This window comes from Neoarius graeffei, chromosome 21, assembly GCF_027579695.1.
Source record: "Neoarius graeffei isolate fNeoGra1 chromosome 21, fNeoGra1.pri, whole genome shotgun sequence".
NCBI classification, from domain to species: domain Eukaryota; kingdom Metazoa; phylum Chordata; class Actinopteri; order Siluriformes; family Ariidae; genus Neoarius; species Neoarius graeffei.
The window spans coordinates 61,163,003-61,185,543 of NC_083589.1; the positions used below are offsets into that span (position 1 = coordinate 61,163,003).

The 22,541-nt window shown below is 40.2% G+C and overlaps 1 protein-coding gene across 10 annotated transcripts in view; it reads left to right on the plus strand.

Annotated features, from left to right (window-relative positions):
• col7a1l (collagen type VII alpha 1-like) overlaps positions 1-17,789 on the plus strand; it is a 277,370-nt gene extending 259,581 nt beyond the window's left edge. For all 10 annotated transcript variants that reach the window (XM_060903444.1, XM_060903446.1, XM_060903447.1 and 7 more), the window contains 8 exons: positions 1,418-1,534; positions 2,191-2,268; positions 2,350-2,403; positions 2,500-2,548; positions 7,538-7,723; positions 12,941-13,006; positions 17,066-17,251; positions 17,383-17,789. In XM_060903444.1, the coding sequence (XP_060759427.1) occupies positions 1,418-1,534; positions 2,191-2,268; positions 2,350-2,403; positions 2,500-2,548; positions 7,538-7,723; positions 12,941-13,006; positions 17,066-17,251; positions 17,383-17,396 (750 nt within the window). In that variant the 3' untranslated portion in view covers positions 17,397-17,789. The remainder of the gene's footprint in view (positions 1-1,417; positions 1,535-2,190; positions 2,269-2,349; positions 2,404-2,499; positions 2,549-7,537; positions 7,724-12,940; positions 13,007-17,065; positions 17,252-17,382) is intronic.
• The last annotated feature ends 4,752 nt before the right edge of the window (positions 17,790-22,541 follow it).

Genomic DNA, 22,541 nt, shown 5'->3' on the forward strand with positions numbered 1-22,541 from the left:
AATTTCATTTACACTAACAATCGTCAGTCAGTCATAAACGAGTAAATCACATTGAGGGTGCGAGTTTAATCTATTTGCTCTGATACCACCTTGTATTTTACATTTTTAGGTAGCTGTTTTTTCTTCTCGTCATCTATAACCTTAGTATTTGTGTCATTAATTTTTTTTAATTGAAATATTACTGATATTATTTTCTCTTTAATGTGTTTAACTCACACATTTGATTGGCCACTTGATTGTTCAAATTATACATTTCCTCAAATAAATAAAAATATACTGTACATATGGCACAAGACCACATCACTGTTGTAATGAAGTTTTACCCATTTTACATAAGTTACATTTATTTTTTATTTATGGTATTTACTGTGTCTTAGATGCTTTTGTTTTTTAAACACATAAATTTTTAAATCAGAGCTTTAGTGTAAATATTGACTATATGCCCTATGAGTTGTGTAAGGGCCCGGTCCCACAACACCGATAACTCTAACTCTACCTGTAACCCCAACTCTGACTCTCCCTCGGCCTGAATTTAGTCCCAGTCTGGAGCAGAAACACCACAACTATAATCCCCACTATAATATCACTCGGTCCTGACGCTCAGGGAAATAAACACATGCAACTTAGGAATAGTCATGGAAGTTTTTTCCAAGTAGTAGCACATTATTCCAGGTCGTACTGTACAGTTTGGACTTCAAAACAACCCATGCACACACTCCGGTGGCTGATAAAATACAGACAGGTCACGGATTGCAGAAATATAATAAAAAAGGATACAAAATACAAAGTGGTTACGGATTTTAATACGGATGCATCATGGATGCTAATAATTTACGGATTGATCACAGACGTTTCAGTATATTACAGACTGGTTACCGATTTCATACGGATGATGTATCATGGATAAAAAAAATTAAGAAATCTAGAACAATTAAATGTTTGGACTACCGAAGTTCATAATTAAAATATCTTACCTGCATTTATATGTTTACATTATTAATGTACTATTGATATTTCATGGAAAATAATCACATATCCATGAATAAAAGATCTGTGCTTTGTATTATATTTTTTATTTTCTGTGAATCTGTATTCCGTAACTTTATGATGCGACAAGGATGTACAAAGACGCCCGGAGAAAAATAGCACGCGCTCAGACAACGTCACATGGAAACAATGACCTGATTGGTCAGATGTTTTATCGGATCAGGTCCAGACCTGGAAAAATGGCTCCAGAAGCAATCTCACCGATACGGATAAACCCAGGCCTGGGCTATAGGGATCGTTATCGGTTTGGTGTGAGCACCGACCACATCAACTGCAGGGGACCCATTTATTTATAGTTATAGCTGTAGTTATAGTTATCGGTATTGTGGGACCAGGCCTTAAGAGATACTTGTGCTGTGCTTCACTTCAGGGACCTCCAGGTTTTCCAGGATTCCCAGGTTTTAAAGGATCTTCAGGTGCACCAGGACCCACCGGCGCTCCTGGCCGACCTGGTCCAGTTGGACCTAAAGGGGAAACTGGACCTAAGGTATTGGTGTGTCTAGGATAGGATACTGCACATTTCAACTGCATTGTATCTATAGAAATGATAAAATAACCATGAATGTAATGATAATGTGGACAGTGCTTTAATTTGGTGTGTTTTAGATCACTGATTGAATTAAGTTAACCCTTTCACCACTGTAGACCGCTATTCCGGTCTCAGTGCAGCAGGGAAACCCCTTCTGGAAAAAATTATGCACTGGTGAAAGGGTTAAAGGTGCTGTATGTAATGCTTAAAAGTGTTTCTAAACCTTTAACAAACATATTATTTAAAGACGCCTATAAGAAAAACTGGTTTTTAATATTTCCCAATTCATTTAAGTGGTTTAAGTGGTTAGGCTTTGGGTTTCTCATCTGTAAGACTTTTTTTGGGGAAAAAGTGTCAACTTATTGAGTAAATTTAAAATGCAGCTTGCTTGATTTAATAATTTTCTGGCCCAGAAATTAGCTCCACCCCCAAGGCATCCTAACAATCAGCTCTCCCCCCTGCTTTTTTTTTTTTTTTAAGCAACACATGAGGCATGTAGTGTGAAGCGAGGTGGAGGATTCGGCTGAGGTGGAAGGAGGAAGGCTTGTAGAGGCAGTCGAGTGATCTTAACATTAAATCTGCATTAAAACATCATGCTTCATCACTTTTCTTAGGGAGAAAGAGGAAGGAGAGGCAGAGGGATGCCTTGTCAGAGAGGCCTTCCGGGAACTCCTGGACAAAGAGGGCTGGATGTAAGATTTCTACAGTGAGAGTTATAGATTACACTGCATAAAAAAGACGTGTATGTTATAATCTGTTTGTGTTCTGTCCAGGGTGAGATTGGGCTGGAAGGGCAGAAAGGGGAGAAAGGCAAGCCGGGGCTCACAGTGAGTTCTGGTCCTTGTCTTCAATAACGGCTGCAAACTGTGTAAAGGATCTTATTTTTATTGGGCCATTATTATCAATTATTCTTAATCGTATAGGTTGAGCAGGTGAAGGATCTGGTGACCAAAGAAGTAGTGGAAAAGTGTGGTGAGTCAACGTAATCATTTGATAAGGAATAAAACACGTGGGGTGTGCCGTTTCAGAAAAATAATCAATGGCAGGGTGACATTTATTTTTGTGGAATGTCTGCAAAACTAGTTCCTGTTCGCACTTACATTACAGCAGCTATAAACAGTCACTCCCTCATCAGTCTGTCTAATTTACTCTTTTAAAGGTGCCATAGAATGCATTTATTCCGTATTTTAAATTGTTCTCTGATGTCGAAACAGAAGGTATGTGACTTTGGTTGGAGAAAAAAAAGATCAGATGCATTTTTAACACCTGTTTACAACCCCATGATTTGGTCCCAAAATGAAACAAGATGTGTGACCTTTTTAGGTGGGCTCGTTAATATGTTGATGAGCTCTGCTCTGATTGGATGGTTTGCAGCTCCATGGCTCACGCAGGCACTGCGATGGGCAGGGTTGCCAGATATTTCCCTGATATATCTTGATTAAATAGTGATTTAAATATCCATCCATCCATCCATTATCTGTAGCCACTTATCCTGTTGTACAGGGTCATGGGAGAGCTGGAGCCTATCCCAGCTGACTACGGGCGAAAGGCGGGGTTCACCCTGGACAAGTCGCCAGGTCATCACAGGGCTGACACATAGACACAGACAACCATTCACACTCACATTCACACCTACGCTCAATTTAGAGTCACCAGTTAACCTAACCTGCATGTCTTTGGACTGTGGGGGAAACCGGAGCACCCGTAGGAAACCCACGCGGACACGGGGAGAACATGCAAACTCCGCACAGAAAGGCTGCCGTTGGCTACTGGGCTCGAACCCAGAACCTTCTTGTTGTGAGGCGACAGCGCTAACCACTACACCACCGTACCACCATGATTTAAATCTCATTCCCCATAAAACAACTATAAAGCAATTTCAAATTTTGTCAGCTTTCAACACACTAGTGAATAGACAGTAACTTTGGGTTGTTCAAAAGTTATTAGAAATTAACCAGACTTTAATAATATCAGTGTGGAAACCCTGGCGCTGGCTCACAGCAACATCGAAACAGAGAATTAGAGTGGATATCACTCTGAGCAACCAAACTAGTTAGCTTTACTGAGGTATAATAATAATAATAATTATTTATTTAATTGCACAAATTTACATATTAATACGATCAAATGAGCATTATAAGATTAAAATCAACATAAAATATGACAGATATAATATAGCTTATGGTAAAATGCCCTATGATTACTATAAAAACTATAAATATTAAAATCTCCTACTGTGAAATATCCAATAATAACTATGATAACTGTCATATATTCAAAAAAAGATATTCAATATAAATATACGTAATGAAAAAACCTAACACGCTAAATATATCATACATTCAGATTCACTACAAATAATAATAATAATAATAATAATAATAATAATTCCTTAGCTTCTGTTTGATAGCATTATCAGAACTAACAGAAACCCAACCTAAAAAAAAAAATTTCAGTAAACTCTTGAATCTATTAAAACGAGATTTGTTTCGAACTTCTGAAGGTAATCTGTTCCATGTGCTGCATACACATGGAAAGGCATGGTCACCCAGCGTTTTCTTCGTTTTGTCTTGTCGATGAAATATAAATTAGAGATTTATTTGACAAAAGGATTGGCAAAAATGTGTCTTATATTGTAGATACATATGAAAACAAAGGCTATTTCTTTGATCTGGCTTTGATTGTTGAAAAGTGGATAAAATCACACAGCATGACTCCTTACAGGTTCTGTGAAATGTGCAGTGGAAACTAACAACTCTGAATTAAAGTTGTCAGCGATTCTGTTAAATATGAACATCAGCCTTGCCTGTTGATGGTTCGGTTTGGGTCTGAGCAGATGGCAGGGATGCTTTCTATACCAATGCTTATTTATACTATTTGCTCGTGTGAATTGTTCATATAGCCGTGATGAACTGTTTAACATCAGGTGATATTGTGAACAAGTTTTGAACAACTAACTTTAGCGACTTCAGTCGCATCTTGAAAGAGATAGCCAGAGCACCGGCAGCTCTGTGGATCACCACATCAGCCAGAAGGAGACGAAGGTGACACCATGAGAGAATCAAAAGCGTGGACGGTGTATCAGGGTGCAGCCCTGGCTACGAAGTGGTTTTTACAGAGGTGCGGCTCAGCGCGCTGGTTTCTGACAGGGCTACGGAGCTCACAAACCAAACCAAACAAAGGACTCCGGTAAGAGCATGGGCAGCAGACTCTGTATCTGTATCTATATCAACAGTGACTGGTGCACCAACCACACTTCATTTTAATGTATTTGTGCAATGACAACTGTCACTGAAGAAAACTGTTGAATTTTCGGTAATATAACCTGAACTTGAACGTGGGCTGGTGTATGCAAATTTGTGGGTGTAAATATTAATGAGTCATGACTGTTGCAAAACACTCCAGGATTTTAGAATTGGTCCATTTTACTGCCCTCTTTTATTGAGGTATTTCACCCACGTGACCAAGTCATGTGATGCTGCCATTTTGGACGGCACAGCTCGAATCAGTTTGAATGCGAGGAAGGCGACAAACGAAAAACATAAAAGAAAAAGGAGCAAGATGCAGAAAACACCTTCACTATCCAGAGACGTAGGGCATTTACAGGGCGAGCAGAGGAAGAGGTATTTGCAAAAATTGAGGTTAGCAGGCTTAGAGAACGACGTTTACCTGCTTCCACCAGGATTGTTCACTGACGTATGGAAGTACACGAAGCCCTCGTCTTTACCTGACTTCGGCCCACACGATCTGTATACCTGTGTCGTTAAAAACCCATCGCCATACACAGGTATTGATCTGAAAGCGTATAAGAGTTTGGATACCTCCAAATATTTTGTGTCAGGCTGGGTAACATGCCTACATCAGCGGGTCGTCCCTGGAGCCGGTGGTCGCCATCTTATTACAGCTAAGGTTTGTTCACATTTTCATTTACTTTCGGTCCTCAGGATAAACAAAATGTTATTAAATGTCATTGAAATAACTTCTTAGTCTGTTGAGACATGGCCCGTTATAAATTTGCTGTTACCAGACAATGACCAAGAACTGCATTATTAGGGTCGGTGTAGTTGTAGTAGTGTATTAGCAACTAGCTGTTAGCACTAGCTAATGTCAACAACATCATAGCTGGTATTACTGTAGCAATGTTTACGTTCAGTCATTTGGATGACTGTTAAAACCTTTCAGTCTCAAGTTTTTCCTTTACTGGATTTACTAGTTTACTGAGCTAGCGCGCTCGGGCAGGCTGGGAGCTAGCGCGCGCTAGCCGGCCGCCGGCTTGCCCGAGCGCGCTAGATCAGTAAACTAGTAAATCCAGTAAAGGAAAAACTTGAGACTGAAAGGTTTTAACAGTCATCCAAATGACTGAACGTAAACATTGCTACAGTAACATACCAGCTACTGTTGTTGACATTAGCTAGCTTGACGTTCAAAATGGCGGACACCGGGGCGTCACGTGACCCTGTGACGTCAGGTGAAATACCTCAATACCTGTGGGATTTCCATTTTAAAGAAGACACAACAATGTTTGAGGTTCACGATATATCAGCTCCTTGTACCGAGCTCTCCTTTTTCAACTAGACCAAGGTATATACAGATTTCCCTTCTATGGCACCTTTAAAGGAAAAAAATACAGCTTGTCATGTTACCAAGAAACCACAACATATAACCTCTGCTGTCCTGGTGATGTTGGAAAACTTAAAGTTACAGCTTTATTCCTTTTATAAATGTTGAATAAATATCTCTTTCACCATGTTTTTAGTCCCTATACAAGTCCCTGTGTTAATTGTTACTATAGAAAGGATAAAATGTCAGCACGAGTACATTAATAATAATAATAATAATAATAATAATAATAATAATGAAGCATAACTTGCAGCTGTAAAACATGTAATTTACTGTCAGAGCTGCTGGTGTACAAAATTAATCAGCACCTTCTGACCAGTCAGATTTGAGAATCCAACAGCATTGTGGTATTAGAAGTATTAAAATAAGCAGTTGTAGCTGACTGAATAGTTCTTTCACTAAAAGTCCAAAAATTGTACACATTTTGTCATAAATAAAGAATATCTACGAGAGTCTGCTGCTAAAAAGAATCTCAGTTTTATGGGAAAACTGTGCACCTAGCAACACTGCCTATAACGCTCTGAGCAACATGCATGACACTAATTTACACCTGGTTTAGGGAGAAGGACAAAATCACATATAAATCTGCCCATATCCAATCACTCAAAGTCCAGTACATCAAATTTAAACATACAATCAACCACACATTTCGTTTTTCTACCCGTTTCTGTACGGACTGCTCACTGTTTGCACATATGCAAATGTAATGTATATGACAGAGAAGAAATGCACGTTGCATGCTACCGTGTGTGCACAGTGCATAAACTGTTTAGCTCATATGCCAAGCTCATACTTATACATAACACCTAAACTGTTTTGGGTTTTTTTTGCACAAAATAAAATACAGCCTAGTACATTATGTCTTGTTGATGAAATTGATTAAATAAAATGGTCATTTTGTTCTAACGGTATGCGAACATTTGCACTCGGATATATCTATATTAAAGATGTACCTAATAAAGTGGCCACTAAGTGTGTGGTCAAGTGTGTGGGTGGTTCATTATGTGCACGCTTTTGTCCCACTGGTGTGTATTTGTGCTTTTCTCTGTACAGTTATGTGCTCTGAATCTCCTGCTGTTATAGTATGAGGACCCCATGGGTTCCACCATCTGTTATGTTCCACAGTGTTCTCAGTGGAACAGACTGCTGAACTAACCGGATTCAGGAGTCATTCACAAACAACCTCGAAAGAGAAAAAAAAAATCCATTAATATAAATGAAACATGACACTGTGTTTTATCAGTAAAAGAGTCTGAAATGAGAATGAGGTTCTCACAATGTCCAGGTCATCTAACAAAAGATACACAGTGTGATGACTTTTCTGTCTTCTGTTCAATCAAGGGAAAGATCAAGCAAACCTTCTTGTGATGAACACCAAAGATCAAGATGAAAAGAATATTCTGACAGAAGACGAGGGAACGGAGGAGTCTCCTCTCGCTCATGTGGACGAGGAGACCAAGGAGCAAACCACTCTTTCACCTACTGTTTCACAGACCGAGCCAGACTTAGTATATGACAATATCACAGGTGAGCAAGCTAATAATAAGTGGAGCGAGTCCACGTTTTCATAACACATTCATAAGAAGTGAATAAAGCAATGCTGGAGGATTTTCGACTCATTTAAAGACTTATAAGGTAATTATTAGCATTTCATGTCGTATAACTTCTTTAGATAAAAGAGACTTTCTTAGACTGTTTGCATGTGGCTGTTATTTTTTCTCTTTATCTTTCACGTTCAGGAAGCTTTGAGAGCGCACAGAGAGTGCTGTTTATGCTTTCATTCTTCTTGAGATTTCAATTGTTTTGACATGTGCCTTTGTTTTGGTTTGGTCATGTCTCCACCCCGTTCTGTCATTGGTTTGTTACCCATTATGCTCAGTGTCTCTTGATTATGGATGTTCCTTGCTTGTTCCTTCCTGCCAGTGAGTAAAACGATGAGTATTGTATTCAGTGCTAGAGGACTTGGCCCCTGCAGTAGCTAAAGGGTGATAAATTGCCCTTTAGGGTGCCTTTACAGTGGAGAAAATATGATGCTCTAATGGCTGCCTTTCAAATAGAAAAATAAATAAACTTGTGAGAAAACATTAAACATGAAGTGCTTTCCAGGGTTCCCTTTGATTGGCGAAAATAAGATGTAGTGCCCTATAGTCTCCCTTACATCTGAGAGAATAAGATCAAGTGCCCTATAAGCTACCCAACATATGAAAGAATGAGATAAAGTGCCCTATAGGTTTCCCTACACATGAAAGAATGACATGCCCAGTTAACTCCTCTACATGTGATAAAATGGGATGGTGTGCCCTATAGGTTTCCTTACATGTGAGAGAATGAGACAACATACCCTATTGTCTCATCTACATGTGATAAAATGAGATGATGTGTCCAATAGGCTTTCCATACATGTAAGAAAATAACATGAAGTGCCCTATAGTCTCCCCTACATGTGATAAAATGACATGAAGTGCCCTACAGTCTCCCCTACGTGTGATATGTGTCCAATAGACTTCCCATACATGTGAGAAAACAACACTTACAGTAATGCTTTTATGGCTGAGGACTACAGTTAACTTGCTAACTTTAGGACTGCAGTTGTCATGAACAGTTTTGCACTCAAGTTTCCATCAATGAAGAGTTTATAACATCAACGAAACTGACTTTATGTTAAAACTGTTAATGTTATAGTTATGTTGTCTGTTGTTGCCCAAATGAGGATGGGTTCCCTTTTGAGTCTGGTTCCTCTCGAGGTTTCTTCCTCGTGTCGTCTGAGGGAGTTTTTCCTTGCCACCGTCACCACAGGCTTGCTCATTGGGGATAGATTAGGGATAAAATTAGCTCATGGTTTAAGTCGTTCAAATTCTGTAAAACTGCTTTGCAACAATGTTTATTGTTAAAAGCGCTATACAAATAAACTTGACTTGAATTGAGGAAGTGCCCTATAGTCTCCCCATATGTAAGAAAATGATACAAAGTGCCCTATAGTCTCCCCTACATGTGAGAAAATAACATGAAGTGCCCTATAGTCTCCCCTACATGTGATAAAATGACATGAAGTGCCCTAAGTCTCCCCTACATGTGATAAAATGACATGAAGTGCCCTACAGTCTCCCCTACATGTGATATGTGTCCAATAGACTTCCCATACATGTGAGAAAACAACACTTACAGTAATGTTTTTATGGCTGAGGATGACATGTGAGAAAACAACATGAAGTGCCCTATAGGCTTCTCTACATGTGATAAAATGACATGAAGTGCCCTATAGTCTCCCCTGTATGTAATAAAATGACATGAAGTGCCCAATAGTCTCACATACATGTGATAAAATGACATGAAGTGCCCTATAGTCTCCCCTACATGTGATAAAATGACATGAAGTGCCCTACAGTCTCCCCTACATGTGATAAAATGACAGTGCCCAATAGTCTCCCCTACATGTGATAAAATGACATGAAGTGCCCTATAGTCTCCCCTACATGTGATAAAATGGCATGAAGTGCCCTTTAGTCTCCCCCACATGTGATAAAATGACATGAAGTGCCCTGCAGTCTCCCCTACATGTGATAAAATGACATGAAGTGCCCTACAGTCTCCCCTAGATGTGATAAAATGACATGAAGTGCCCTACAGTCTCCCCTAGATGTGATAAAATGACATGAAGTGCCCCATAGTCTCCACTGTATGTGATAAAATGACATGAAGTGCTCTTTCGTCTCCCCTACATGTGATAAAATGACATGAAGTGCCCTACAGTCTCCCCTACATGTGATAAAATGACATAAAGTGCCCAGTAGTCTCCCATACATGTGATAAAATGGCATGAAGTGCCCTACAGTCTCCCCTCCATGTGATAAAATGGCAGTGTCCAATAGTCTCCCCTACGTGTGACAAAATGACATGAAGTGCCCTATAGTCTCCCCTACATGTGACAAAATGACATGAAGTGCCCTACAATCTCCCCTACATGTAATATGTGTCCCATAGACTTCCCATACATGTGAGAAAATAGCATAAAGTGCCCTATAGGCTTCCCTATATGTGAGAAAATGACATGAAGTGCCATATAGTTTTCTTTACACGTGAGAGAATGAGACGACATACCCTATAGTCTCCCCTACATGTGATAAAATGAGCTGACATCCTCTATAGCTTCTGTTACATGTGAGAAAATGAAATGAAGTGCCCTATAGCCTCCCCTAAATGTGGGGAAATGAGTTGAAGTGGCTTCTAGATGCTCTATATGCAAAAAAATCTGCTCTAGGGTGCTTCAGTAGTAGGAAAAACATGATTTAATGCCCTCTACGGTAGGTGCCCTTTTTCACTGTCTTTGCCCCTGCCCCCTAACCAGTCTGTGTCCAGCCCTGGTTTTCACCCTAATAAAATACACATTTGCATCCTACTTCTGACCCTTTTATGTTACACTGACATTTTCATTTCATGATGTTTCATCATATTTTTAGGTACGTTATTGCATGGTTTATCACTTACACGGTTTTGTACTTGATAGTAAATTCACCACAGAGACGAAAGATAATGATGACAATATGTTTACATGAGCTTTAACAAGTCTAGTCTAATCATCCAGAAAATTTTCATACTGTGCTCTTACATTAATGTCCCAGGGAAGCAGGAAGCAGTGGTAGAGCATAGATGTAGAAATTCTGCATGGATCATTGAATAAGCAAGCCTGAGGCCTGGCAGTGGCAAATCAGCCTTAAACTAACAGGCTGCCTTTCATTAAAATACTTGTGCTGCTAAGTAATTCGACCAAATCCAAATATGTATTTAGGATACTTGGATATAATGACAACATCAGAAACAAAATTAAAATTTGTTAAACACTTTCTGATATACAGTTAAGTCCATAAATATTTGGACAGAGACAACATTTTTCTAATTTTGGTTCTGTACATTACCACAATGAATTTTGAACAAAACAATTCAGATGCAGTTGAAGTTCAGACTTTCAGCTTTAATTCAGTGGGTTGAACAAAATGATTGCATAAAAATGTGAGGAACTAAAGCATTTTTTAAACACAATCCCTTCATTTCAGGGGCTCAAAAGTAATTGGACAAATTAAATAATTGTAAATAAAATGTTCATTTCTAATACTTGGTTGAAAACCCTTTGTTGGCAATGACTGCCTGAAGTCTTGAACTCATGGACAGCGGTTTTCAGTTGCTGTCTGTTTGTGGGCCTTTCTGTCTGAAGTTTAGTCTTTAACAAGTGAAATGCTGCTCAATTGGGTTGAGATCAGGTGACTGACTTGGCCATTCAAGAATATTCCACTTCTTTGCTTTAATAAACTCCGGGGTTGCTTTGGCTTTATGTTTTGGGTCATTGTCCATCTGTATTATGAAACGCCGACCAATCAGTTTGGCTGGATTTGAGCACACAGTATGTCTCTGAATACCTCAGAATTCATCCGGCTGCTTCTGTCCTGTGTCACATCATCAATAAACACTAGTGACCCAGTGCCACTGGCAGCCATGCATGCCCAAGCCATCACACTGCCTCCGCCGTGTTTTACAGATGATGTGGTATGCTTTGGATCATGAGCTGTACCACGCCTTCGCCATACTTTTTTCTTTCCATCATTCTGGTAGAGGTTGATCTTGGTTTCATCTGTCCAAAGAATGTTCTTCCAGAACTGTGCTGGCTTTTTTAGATGTTTTTTAGCAAAGTCCAATCTAGCCTTTTTATTCTTGAGGCTTATGAGTGGCTTGCACCGTGCAGTGAACCCTCTGTATTTACGTTCATCCAGTCTTCTCTTTATGGTAGATTTGGATATTGATACGCCTACCTCCTGGAGAGTGTTGTTCACTTGGTTGGCTGTTGTGAAGGGGTTTCTCTTCACCATGGAAATTATTCTGCAATCATCCACCACTGTTGTCTTCTGTGGGCGTCCAGGTCTTTTTGCATTGATGAGCTCACCAGTGCTTTCTTTCTTTCTCAGGATGTACCAAACTGTAGATTTTGCCGCTCCTAATATTGTATCAGTTTCTCGGATGGGTTTTTTTCTGTTTTTGCAGCTTAAGGATGGCTTGTTTCACCTGCATGGAGAGCTCCTTTGACCGCATGTTTTCTTCACAGTAAAATCTTCCAAATGCAAGCACCATACCTCAAATCAACTCCAGGCCTTTTATCTGCTTAATTGAGAATGACATAACGAAGGAATTGCCCACACCTGCCCATGAAATAGCCTTTGAGTCAATTGTCCAATTACTTTTGGTCCCTTTAAAAACAGGGTGGCACATGTTAAGGAGCTGCAACTCCTAAACCCTTCATCCAATTTTAATGTGGATACCCTCAAATGAAAGCTGAAAGTCTGGACTTTATGTCCATGTCCATTATATAACTATAACCTGAATATGTTTCAGTAAACAGGTAAAAAAACAAAATTTGTGTCAGTGTCCAAATATATATGGACCTAACTGTATATTTATCAAGGGACATGAGGAATGGGAGACGGAGAAGAAAAAGTTACAAGACAACTTGTTTTGCTGCTTTTGTTGAATCCTGTTGAGTCTTGCTATTGTTAACGTATAAAAAAGGAAGCTTGTGTCCGTGTTTAAATGTCTCACACACACAGAGTACTGGCATTTAAGAAGATGGCCTTTCAATCATTAGCGTATGAAAAGGCCACTGTGAACGCTTTAATCCTTGAGTTGAGTAAATGGAACCACTCAGCTGTACCGAATGTACAGATGATTAATCTGCTGATGATAAATTTTTTTACCTCACAGGAGCTGAAAATCAAGAGAGAAATCAGACTCCGCGAGAACGAAAACACGCCCTCAAGGTGACGCCAGGTAAAATAGTAGGCGTAACATTTTATTTGTTAGGTCAAGTAAAGACATTTTACGATGTCTGTGTTGCGAATAAATTTGATGAAAACCACAGTGCTAAAGCTGAACAAGTCATAAAGGTATGATTTAAAAGTGATATACAGTTAGTGATTTATAGATTTTTTTAAGAGGTGTGCCAGTGTTTTAGAATTTAATGTCTCAGTCATATTTGCGATGATTCTTCATTTTTTCATGAGAAATTCATGTTTCTTGGAATTTAAATCTAGGGTAGGTAATTTTGGAACAACCAGCAAGAGTAAGCTAGATTTTGAAAGTATCCAACCGAAAATCCCGCCCCCTCCCATTAAAGCCACTCCCCCAAAACACATACACACTGCCTGACTACTGCTGAACAATGAGTCCACGACAGAGAACTGCGGGGGCTGGTTTGGTTTGGCTATGAAGGGGAGCGTAAATGTTTTTTTAGCTCATCCGGCTGTAGGCCAGGCTGGAGGAGCTTATGCGATCACACATCGTCCGTCCATCCGTCATCGTCGTCTATCCACAATGTGCAAAAATCGCTACTCCTCCTATAGGATTGATCGGATTTTGATCGAACTCACATACAATGTTCCCCAGGTGAGTGTGCAGTAAAATTGTCAAGATGGTGGCACCACCTGTCATATTTACGATTTTATGGGCGTCTTGGCCAGTATGAGCTACAGCCTCATTGAGGCTATTTTAGTCATATCCAACTACCTCATGTCTCGTTCATATGTAAGAAGACACCTAACATTATCATAATAATTTAAAAAATAAACATGGTTATTTTTAGTCCTCACAGCTGTCGACTAGCTCGCTAGCTTTAGCAACGTATCTGCATTATGTCTGCCTAGTCTTGTGGAAGACTCCAGTCATGTGCTATGAGCGCACGGGCAGGTAGACAGGTAGGTAGGCTTTTTACAGACCTGCACCTGCCAAAGATGATGGGTTTTTTTGGTTGTTTTGTTTTTTATTGTCAGAGCATTTGATTTATTCATTGCTGTCTGGATGTAAAGAGAATTTCAAGAAATATAACAAAAATGCTTCTAAAATAAATGACCTACCTTACCTTTAACATTTAAACATCTGCAAATTCATCGTCAAAACTATGACTTCATCATTTTCAAGAATCTCTCGTTCAAAGATAATTGGACACTGTTGTGCATCAAATTGCTGGGATGTTTTACACGTTAGACTGACATGCAAATGCCTTAATATCAAAACCAAGCTGCATTAATCAAATATACCATGCACTAAGAAGCTCCAGTTGAAATTATGGATTCTCTAAGGTGTGAAGGGCACAGCCCTGAAGAAAATAGTACTACGCCAATCACCAAAGAGAATCCATAATTCCCGGCGCCTCTCAGTACATGGTATATTTGATTTATATCCTTCATCAAAAAAAAATCCATACTAAAAGTGTTAACTTTTAACATTCGTCTATAAGATTGAATCTCGGCATAAACTCACTGGAGGCAGCCATGTTTGTTGTTTACCTCAGAGCAACCTTCAACCTGCAAATGTGTAATGTACCATGCTATCGCTTTTTTTTAACCTTTTTTATTATTATTATTTTTACCATGCTATCACCTGCCTTGTTAGACACGATCATGATACATAGATCTACACACACACAAATGCTCGTGGAACCACAGCTGTGACTCAGGTCGGCCGTATAGCTCGAAATTGTGACGTCAGTTCATGATATATCCAGGATACACCATGACTGACTCACATTATATCCATTTTTTTTCTACGTCATGAGATAGATTGCTTAATCAATGGTGAAACTATGTGATGTCACATGAGCCATCCTTGGCCAATCCCTGCACAGGAATTTTTTGATGAGGGATATAAATATTAATATTGCTGCTAGTACTACTACTAACACTACTTCTACCACTGTTCCTATCACTACTACTATTACTCCTACTACTAATATCATTAATACAATTACAATAACTATTACTAGTATGACTATTAATGCTCCTACTGTTTCTAGTATTACTATTACTCGTACTGTTGGTACTACTATTGCTACTACTACTACATGGCCGTAACTACCATTGAGGACACCGAGGTCATGTCCTCGGTACTTTTTTCAGAAATTTCAAATTGGTCTATGCTGAATTCGAGCAGTGATCAATGTAAAACGCAGCATCCACATCCACATGTCATCTGTATTTCCCCCCAATAAAATTCACATTTGTCTAATGTCATCTGAAATCCCTCAGCCTCTATCTCTATCGTTGCTGTGTCTAACGCAGCGTCACGCGACATAGCCTATACTAGTGTCGGCCGGGGAAGTTGGGTTTTGGATAAAACAGGCAGGGTGTAGTCTATGCTCTATCACATATGCCTACCTAACCTAACGTAGGCTAATAGTCACATCGCATTATAGAGCACACATAACTCTCTCTCTCTTTCTCTCACTCACTCACTCACTCACTCACTCACTCACTCACTCACTCACTCACTCACTCACTCACTCACTCACTCACAAATACAGACACACACACATACAAATAATACACTCTCACACACTCTCTCTAATACATAGTCTTCACACAGAACTAATAGCCCTACATTCTAATGTAATTTAAGATAATGAAATGTTAATAATGCCAATACTTCAGGTAGCTGAGCAATACACTCAGTTCAGTTCAGTTTTGACTTTTATGTCAGACAAAACTCCACAGTTATGATGGCACAGTTTTAGAATTGTTAAAATAAATGTGTCCACCACCAAGGCCGAATCTCATTTCACCCCTTGGACCAACCCCTTGGCCCTTCCCCTCCATTTTGCGCATTCACGTGAAGGGGTAGGGGTATCCCAATCCCAGTTAACGCGGAGGGGTAGGGGAAGGGGTAGGGCTTCTGTACCCCTCCAAACGGAGATTTTCCTGGAGCTGACTCCGAACGAAGGGGTTTGAGTGATTTCCCACAATGCCATGCGGATTTCAGCGAGATTTCATGCGGATTTCAGAAAGATGGCGGTTCCCGCGGCGAAAGATTGTCATAAATGTATTTTCTCCATTATTTACGTGTTTTAAGTTGTTATCCAGAGGAAACACGCCGCTTGATTCGCTTTCGAGCTGAGAATGAGCAGCGATTTCTGAAATCCAAGCTGCTGCTAAAAAGCTTTGGGAGTGAGTATTGTTTTCGGTTGCTTGACTGCGTACGTTTTGTTCTGTTATTCTCGCTTTTATTGTTTACATGAGTGTTCTGACACCTCATTCTGTCGGATGTGGTGCACGAAGCGCCAAAGATATCCCATTCAGTGGTGTTAGTTAACAAATCACACCCTGCCAGCAGAGAGTTCTGGCTCTGACTGTAGCGGCTGGTCGCAGCCAATGACGCATTTGGTCGCGTTTTGCTAACGTAAACGCTGACGGAGGTACGCGATGACGTATGCGATCGTTGAAGGGCTATCCCAATACGTAGGGGTTGAATTTCAAGCCCTATCCCTTGTAGCTCAGTTTCAAGGGGAAGGGCCAAGGGGGAGGGGTAGGGGTAGAAATTAGAATTGGGATTGGGCCCAAATCTATCCTTGGTTTGTTATTTATTCATCTCATCTCATCTCATTATCTGTAGCCGCTTTATCCTGTTCTACAGGGTCGCAGGCAAGCTGGAGCCTATCCCAGCTGACTACGGGCGAAAGGCGGGGTACACCCTGGACAAGTCGCCAGGTCATCACAGGGCTGTTATTTATTTATTTATTTATTTAAGTTGTGCCAGTGGTGGTGGTGGTGGGGGCTTCGGTGCTGTCAGCCATGCTTGACCTCGGTATTTGAAAAATCCTGGCTACGGCCCTGTACTACTATGACTCCTATTATTATTATTATTATTATTATTACTACTACGATTACTGTTACTACTAATACTAATCCCAACTATTATAATAATAATAATAATAATAGTAATAGAAGTAGCAACTATTACCATTGCTACTTCTATTACTGTTACTACTACTGTACTTCCTGCTACTCCCCAGTACAAACTACACCTGATAATATCATGTATCATTGACCTCCTGTGCAGCGTCTGCCCCAGAGGTCTGTCTTGAGCCAATGTCCGAGGGCCACTGCTCTGAGTACATGTTGCTCTGGTACTTCCACCTGAGCTCTGGAGCATGCCGACCCTTTATCTACAGCGGCTGTGGAGGAAACAGAAACCGATTCAGCACCAAACACGACTGTCAGACTTACTGCAGCCCGGGGCAGAGAGGTAACGAATCATTCACAACTAATGCACTAAAATATAGCAAAACTCAGATTTATGAAATAATTAGGTTTGCTATGACTCTGCCTTTTTAAAAGGTGTGTGTGTGTGTGTGTGTGTTGTTGTTGTTTCCTCAGATCCTGGGTCTTAATGACAGCACTTGCTGATGGGGAATGACTTTAGGAGCCTTTTTTTTTTCTCCCAGTAATTAATGTTGTTACTTTTATGACTTGTTAGTTAATTTTTAAATGCAACTTTACTTTCCTCGCTGTATATGATTTGTTTTTATCTATTTGGAATTGTCTTGAATGTATTTAATTTCTCACTGTACACTGTACATCATACAGTATTTGTATACGAAGAGCTGCACGTTGCTGCACTGTGATATCAGAATGCAATTATTATGTTTGCTATGTGATCATAGAAGTCCTTTACTAAATGTTTACTGCACCATTTCAGTACATTTATATGTGATTTAAATTACACGGTCACTATGATCAGCACGCTGTGATCGTGTTGCACTAACAGCTCTGTTTATTTATAAGTGATTAAACTTCAACTAATTAGTTTTTTATTTCTAAGAATATTCAAATGGATTCATAGAGGCACTGTTGGGAAATTATGATGCTCAGTGTGTGTGTGTGTGTGTGTGTGTGTGTGTACGTATGTGTGCATAAATGCGTGGGTTTACATCGTGACCTCTCTCACACTTGCTTCCATACAGTTCTGAGCGTCATCCTGTGTATAAACGCTGCCTTCTTGGCTTTGCTTCAACTCAATTTGTTGAGTCGTGTCTGGAAAGCGTCTCCTGGGGCCAGACAGAGACTCCTCAAGGAACTGGACGGGTTTTTTTTGTGTGTGTGTGCGTGTGTGCGTGTGTGTGTGTGTGTGTGTGTGTGCCAATCGGCTCTGACTATCCCAATTTCGCTCATTAGTTTCACATACTGTCCTCGCCTGAAGTTCTTCCACGAGGTGTAAGGTGGTAATTCCCATCCCATCCTTACTCTTAACAGTCATTAGTAGCCTAATAAGAGTTCTCCATGCGCTGTCCTGTTTCTCTTCAGTGTGTTTTGTCCATGCAGTGTGGGCCAGCACTCCAGATGAAGGCACAACAGGAGGAGCAAGTCTCTGAGGACTGATAATGTGTTCTAGGGGATCCCCGGGCTGAACACAACCATGAGAGAGAGAGAGAGAGAGAGAGAGAGAGAGCACAATGCAAGGAATAGACAGGTTGTAGCAGAATTATTATACACACAACGTACTCTACAATACAGTCTGGAATTTGTTTGCTACCTGGAACAAAACATGAGTCATATTCCACCAATAGCAGCATCGATAGCTTGCGCACCTGAATGAACATAACTTTGCATAAAAGTTGCTTTTTGTGCTCTATACACTTCTACGTTTTAGTCTGACACACTTATAGGGAGCTTGGGGCCAAATCTGTGTGTGACTTGTTTAATAAGTCTGATGAAACACTTGGACATCAGAACTCAATTACACAGAAAGCGCGTTCGTTGATTTGGAACAGCAGGTAAAACACAGCAATAGAGCGGAAATGCACCAGTCAGTGGAGGAGTGCGCTAAAAAGGGCAGGAACTGCCTTAAGACAGTAGTGACCTCACCTTAAAGTGTATATTCTGGACCAATTTCAGGGTTTTTTATATGAAAGTATGTCCCTTTACACACTCATCCAGAAGGGTAATTTTGCACAAGGCCATCTGTCTACAGCAGAAAAAAATCAAATAACAAAATGCATCCGGAAAAATCCCAAGGGAGTCTGGAGCCAGATTCGTGACGTCACCTGCGGAAGCGCCAGCAGGCTGCGAGAGCTTGCACGGTTTTAGTGCACAACCTGTGTAGACCAAGTTTAGCAGCGAGCGATTTTGCATTGAAATATGGAATTGTCACCTGAGCGCAATGTTACTTCACCTTTGGATGAAGAATATAATGAGATGTCAGAATTGGGGCTTCATCTGTTTGGATTTGATGATGATTCAGGTAGTGAAGACGACGGAGACAACACTGGGGATGTAAATAATATGGTCGTTTTCTCATAAACAAACCAGCGCTGACGTAGGATTCAGAAGGAGGCGTCCCGCACGTGACGTCACGAAAATCAGTGTTTGCCGGGAAATCCAAATGGCAAGTTTTTTTCAGAGGTGGACGAATTCGCCTCAAATGGCTTGATTTCAACTTTTTCTGGTATTGCGAAGGTCAAAATATTGTGCAAAATGTGACAGATATTTGACCAAAGTTTAATATAAAATAGGAGAATTACATTGATCTTGCTCCTGAATTAACCCGTGATATGCACTTTAATCAGACCAGACTGGTGCCATAAAGGGGAAAATAATCATTCACATTTGTTGATTTATATTCGTTCATTGCTTTATCCTGGTCAGGGTTGGAGTAGAGCTGAAGGTTGTCTTGAAATGGAAGATGGGATGCGAGTCCCATGCAGTGAATCATGTACTACTACACACCAATTTACATTTAATGACCATTTAAGAAACCAATCCACCTACTGGTATGTTTTTGGGAGGTGTGAGGAGCCCAGAGAAACCATTTGCACACAGAGAGTAAACTCAGGATCGAGCCACACACTCTGGAGCGATGAGGCATGAACAGAAGCGTCAACTTAAACTACAATTAATGTATAAAATGAATAAAACATGCACACATGGATACGCTGTAAATATTTAACAAAGTTTTCTTGAGTTGTATAAATCTTTCTGGAAAAACGTGGTTTTAAAGTTTGCAGTGCCCCCACAAGTCATATTTGGTGAAGCTTTTTCTGAGGAGAAAAACTCACTTGGAGACACTTCTCGAGGATCTTGGTCCAATCTTCCATACAGGACTAATTTATAATCTTAGTTTGTGCACGTGGATGCCTTCTGTGTCCCACAACCACTATCATGTTAAAAGAGCCATCAACAGATCACTTTTAACCTCCTGGCAGAGGCATACAGCCATTAGGCGAAAATATCTTTATTTTTATTTTTTTGGAAGAAATCATGCCATTAATCTTTCCAAACGCTGTCAGAACCCCAAGTTGTGGGTATGAGAACTTATCCTCATATGCAGTCCCTTTTTCTCTTGGTAAGCATGCATTATAGTATATACTTTATAAAATGCTGAAGTTGGCTAAGTAACACTAAAGTGTAATTTTTATGAAGTGTGTTTTGTGTGTAGACATCACCCAGCTAAATGAAAGCACTGTCGAGCTGTGAACTGTTGGACCGTACAGTGACTGTACACTGACTCTCATGCCCATGAGTGATCATTAAAGCAGCCTTTTGACCGAACCAGTCTTCTTTTGGATGTGATTTAATGACAAAACCTCTTAATTTCTTTTCATACTGATGAACTACAAAGCTAATAAGTCTTAGAGGTTATAAATTATTAGTGTAATGATGATGTCATACCGAGGTCAAGAGAGTCACCACCCCTTTTTTCCTCTCTATGCTACCTGCGAATCATGGGTTGGCCTGCTGTCTCATCTCACGATTATGTGATAATTCTGTTCCAGTGTGCTCTGACAGTTTACCCTTTTCTAATAACGGTCCTGTTAACCGTGTGTGAGTCTATGGCATCCTGCAGTGTAATAAATGAAGAACAGCACTATTCCTTTGTGTCTGCTTGAATTATATCAACTTTCTGGAGGATCAGTTGCTGGATCCTGACAGTAGACTGTACCTAACCTTGAGTATGTCATAATATCACTTCCTGTAGAGTAGTTCTAATTTCTATTATTAAATATGAAGCATTTATTGATACCAGTAAAATGATTCAAATTTAAACAAAAACATGGTCTAATACTAAATCAAATAGTCTACCTTTCTTTAGGACCACGAGTTGGCCTAGTGGTTAGTGTGTCCACCTCTCGACCGGAAGCTCATGAGTTCTACTCGCAGTCGGACCATCATAAAAATGATACCTACTACTGGCAAGGCACGCTGCAATACAGATGCAAGTGGGGAAGTCGAACTCTCGCGGTTACCGGAGGACACCCCCCCTCGTAACCCTAGCTGTGTCGGCGAGAGGCTGGTTAGTACTGGGACAGGAGACTGCCTGGGAAGACCAGATTCTGGTGTGAGAGGGACTTTGATTTTGACATTTCTTTAGCATATCTCCTAAAATGTTGGTCTTAAAGGCCAATTTATGCTGACAACCCAGTCCTCGCAGATAGCGTCGCAGACAGTGTCTGCGTAGCCCCCCCCACCTTCGCAGACGCTCTGCGCGCACCTCCCAAAAATTGTGACCACCGCAGAAGCCTCGCAGGCAGCGCCGCAGACAAGAGGGCTCTGATTGGTCCACTCTACATCCGCTGTACACGCACTTCCGCTTCCCTACTTTCCCGGTTTGGTTTGTTTTCACGACCGCCATTTTTAAAAACACGAGCGAAGATGGAGCAGCACGAAGAGCGGTTGATTGAGGAAGTACGTGCATCTATACGACTCCAGTTCTAGTCATTATAAAAAAAAAAAGTTCTAGTCATTATAAGTAACCGGAGGATAAACACTCCACTAACCACACCCACCAACTACTCCTAGCGACTTCGCGCCCCCTTGCGTTGTGCCGGTGAATAACATCGCGCACGCCTATTACTCCCGCTCAACAATAAATTACAACTGTCTGCGAAAAGCTATCTGCGAAAGCCTTGTCGCAAGAGCATGCAGAGGCCTTCAGTCATGTCATTTTAAACTAGGGGGCATGGCTTACTTGTGATTTGTGTCAACAATGCCATATGTTCATGTTTTGCTTCCTGTTCTAGTCCTGTCTCTGCTCCTGTCCAGTCATTGATTTGTTATCCTACTGTGTTCACCTGTTCTGTGTTAGCCTTTGATTAGTTTGTCCACATTTACCCTGCTGTGTCAAAATCTAAGCAAAGCTCTTTCATTGTACTTCCTGGTTTTACCAAAGATTATGGATCCTCCTCCTCAGAGTATGTCACAATTTGATCATTCATCTGTCAAAGTGCATCATGATGCTTGTTTTATTTTTCACTAGCTAATAAGAGAGTGGTTTAAAAAATTATAAAGCCTAATAAATGTTTGATTTTTGAGCACAGATACTGGTGAACAGTAAACTAGATGAAATTTATCAACCGTAAAGATTTTCAAATCCTGTTTCTACAACCCCAATTCCAAAAAAGTTGGGACAAAGTACAAATTGTAAATAAAAATGGAATGCAATGATGTGGAAGTTTCAAAATTCCATATTTTATTCAGAATAGAACATAGATGACATATCAATTGTTTAAACTGAGAAAATGTATCATTTAAAGGGAAAA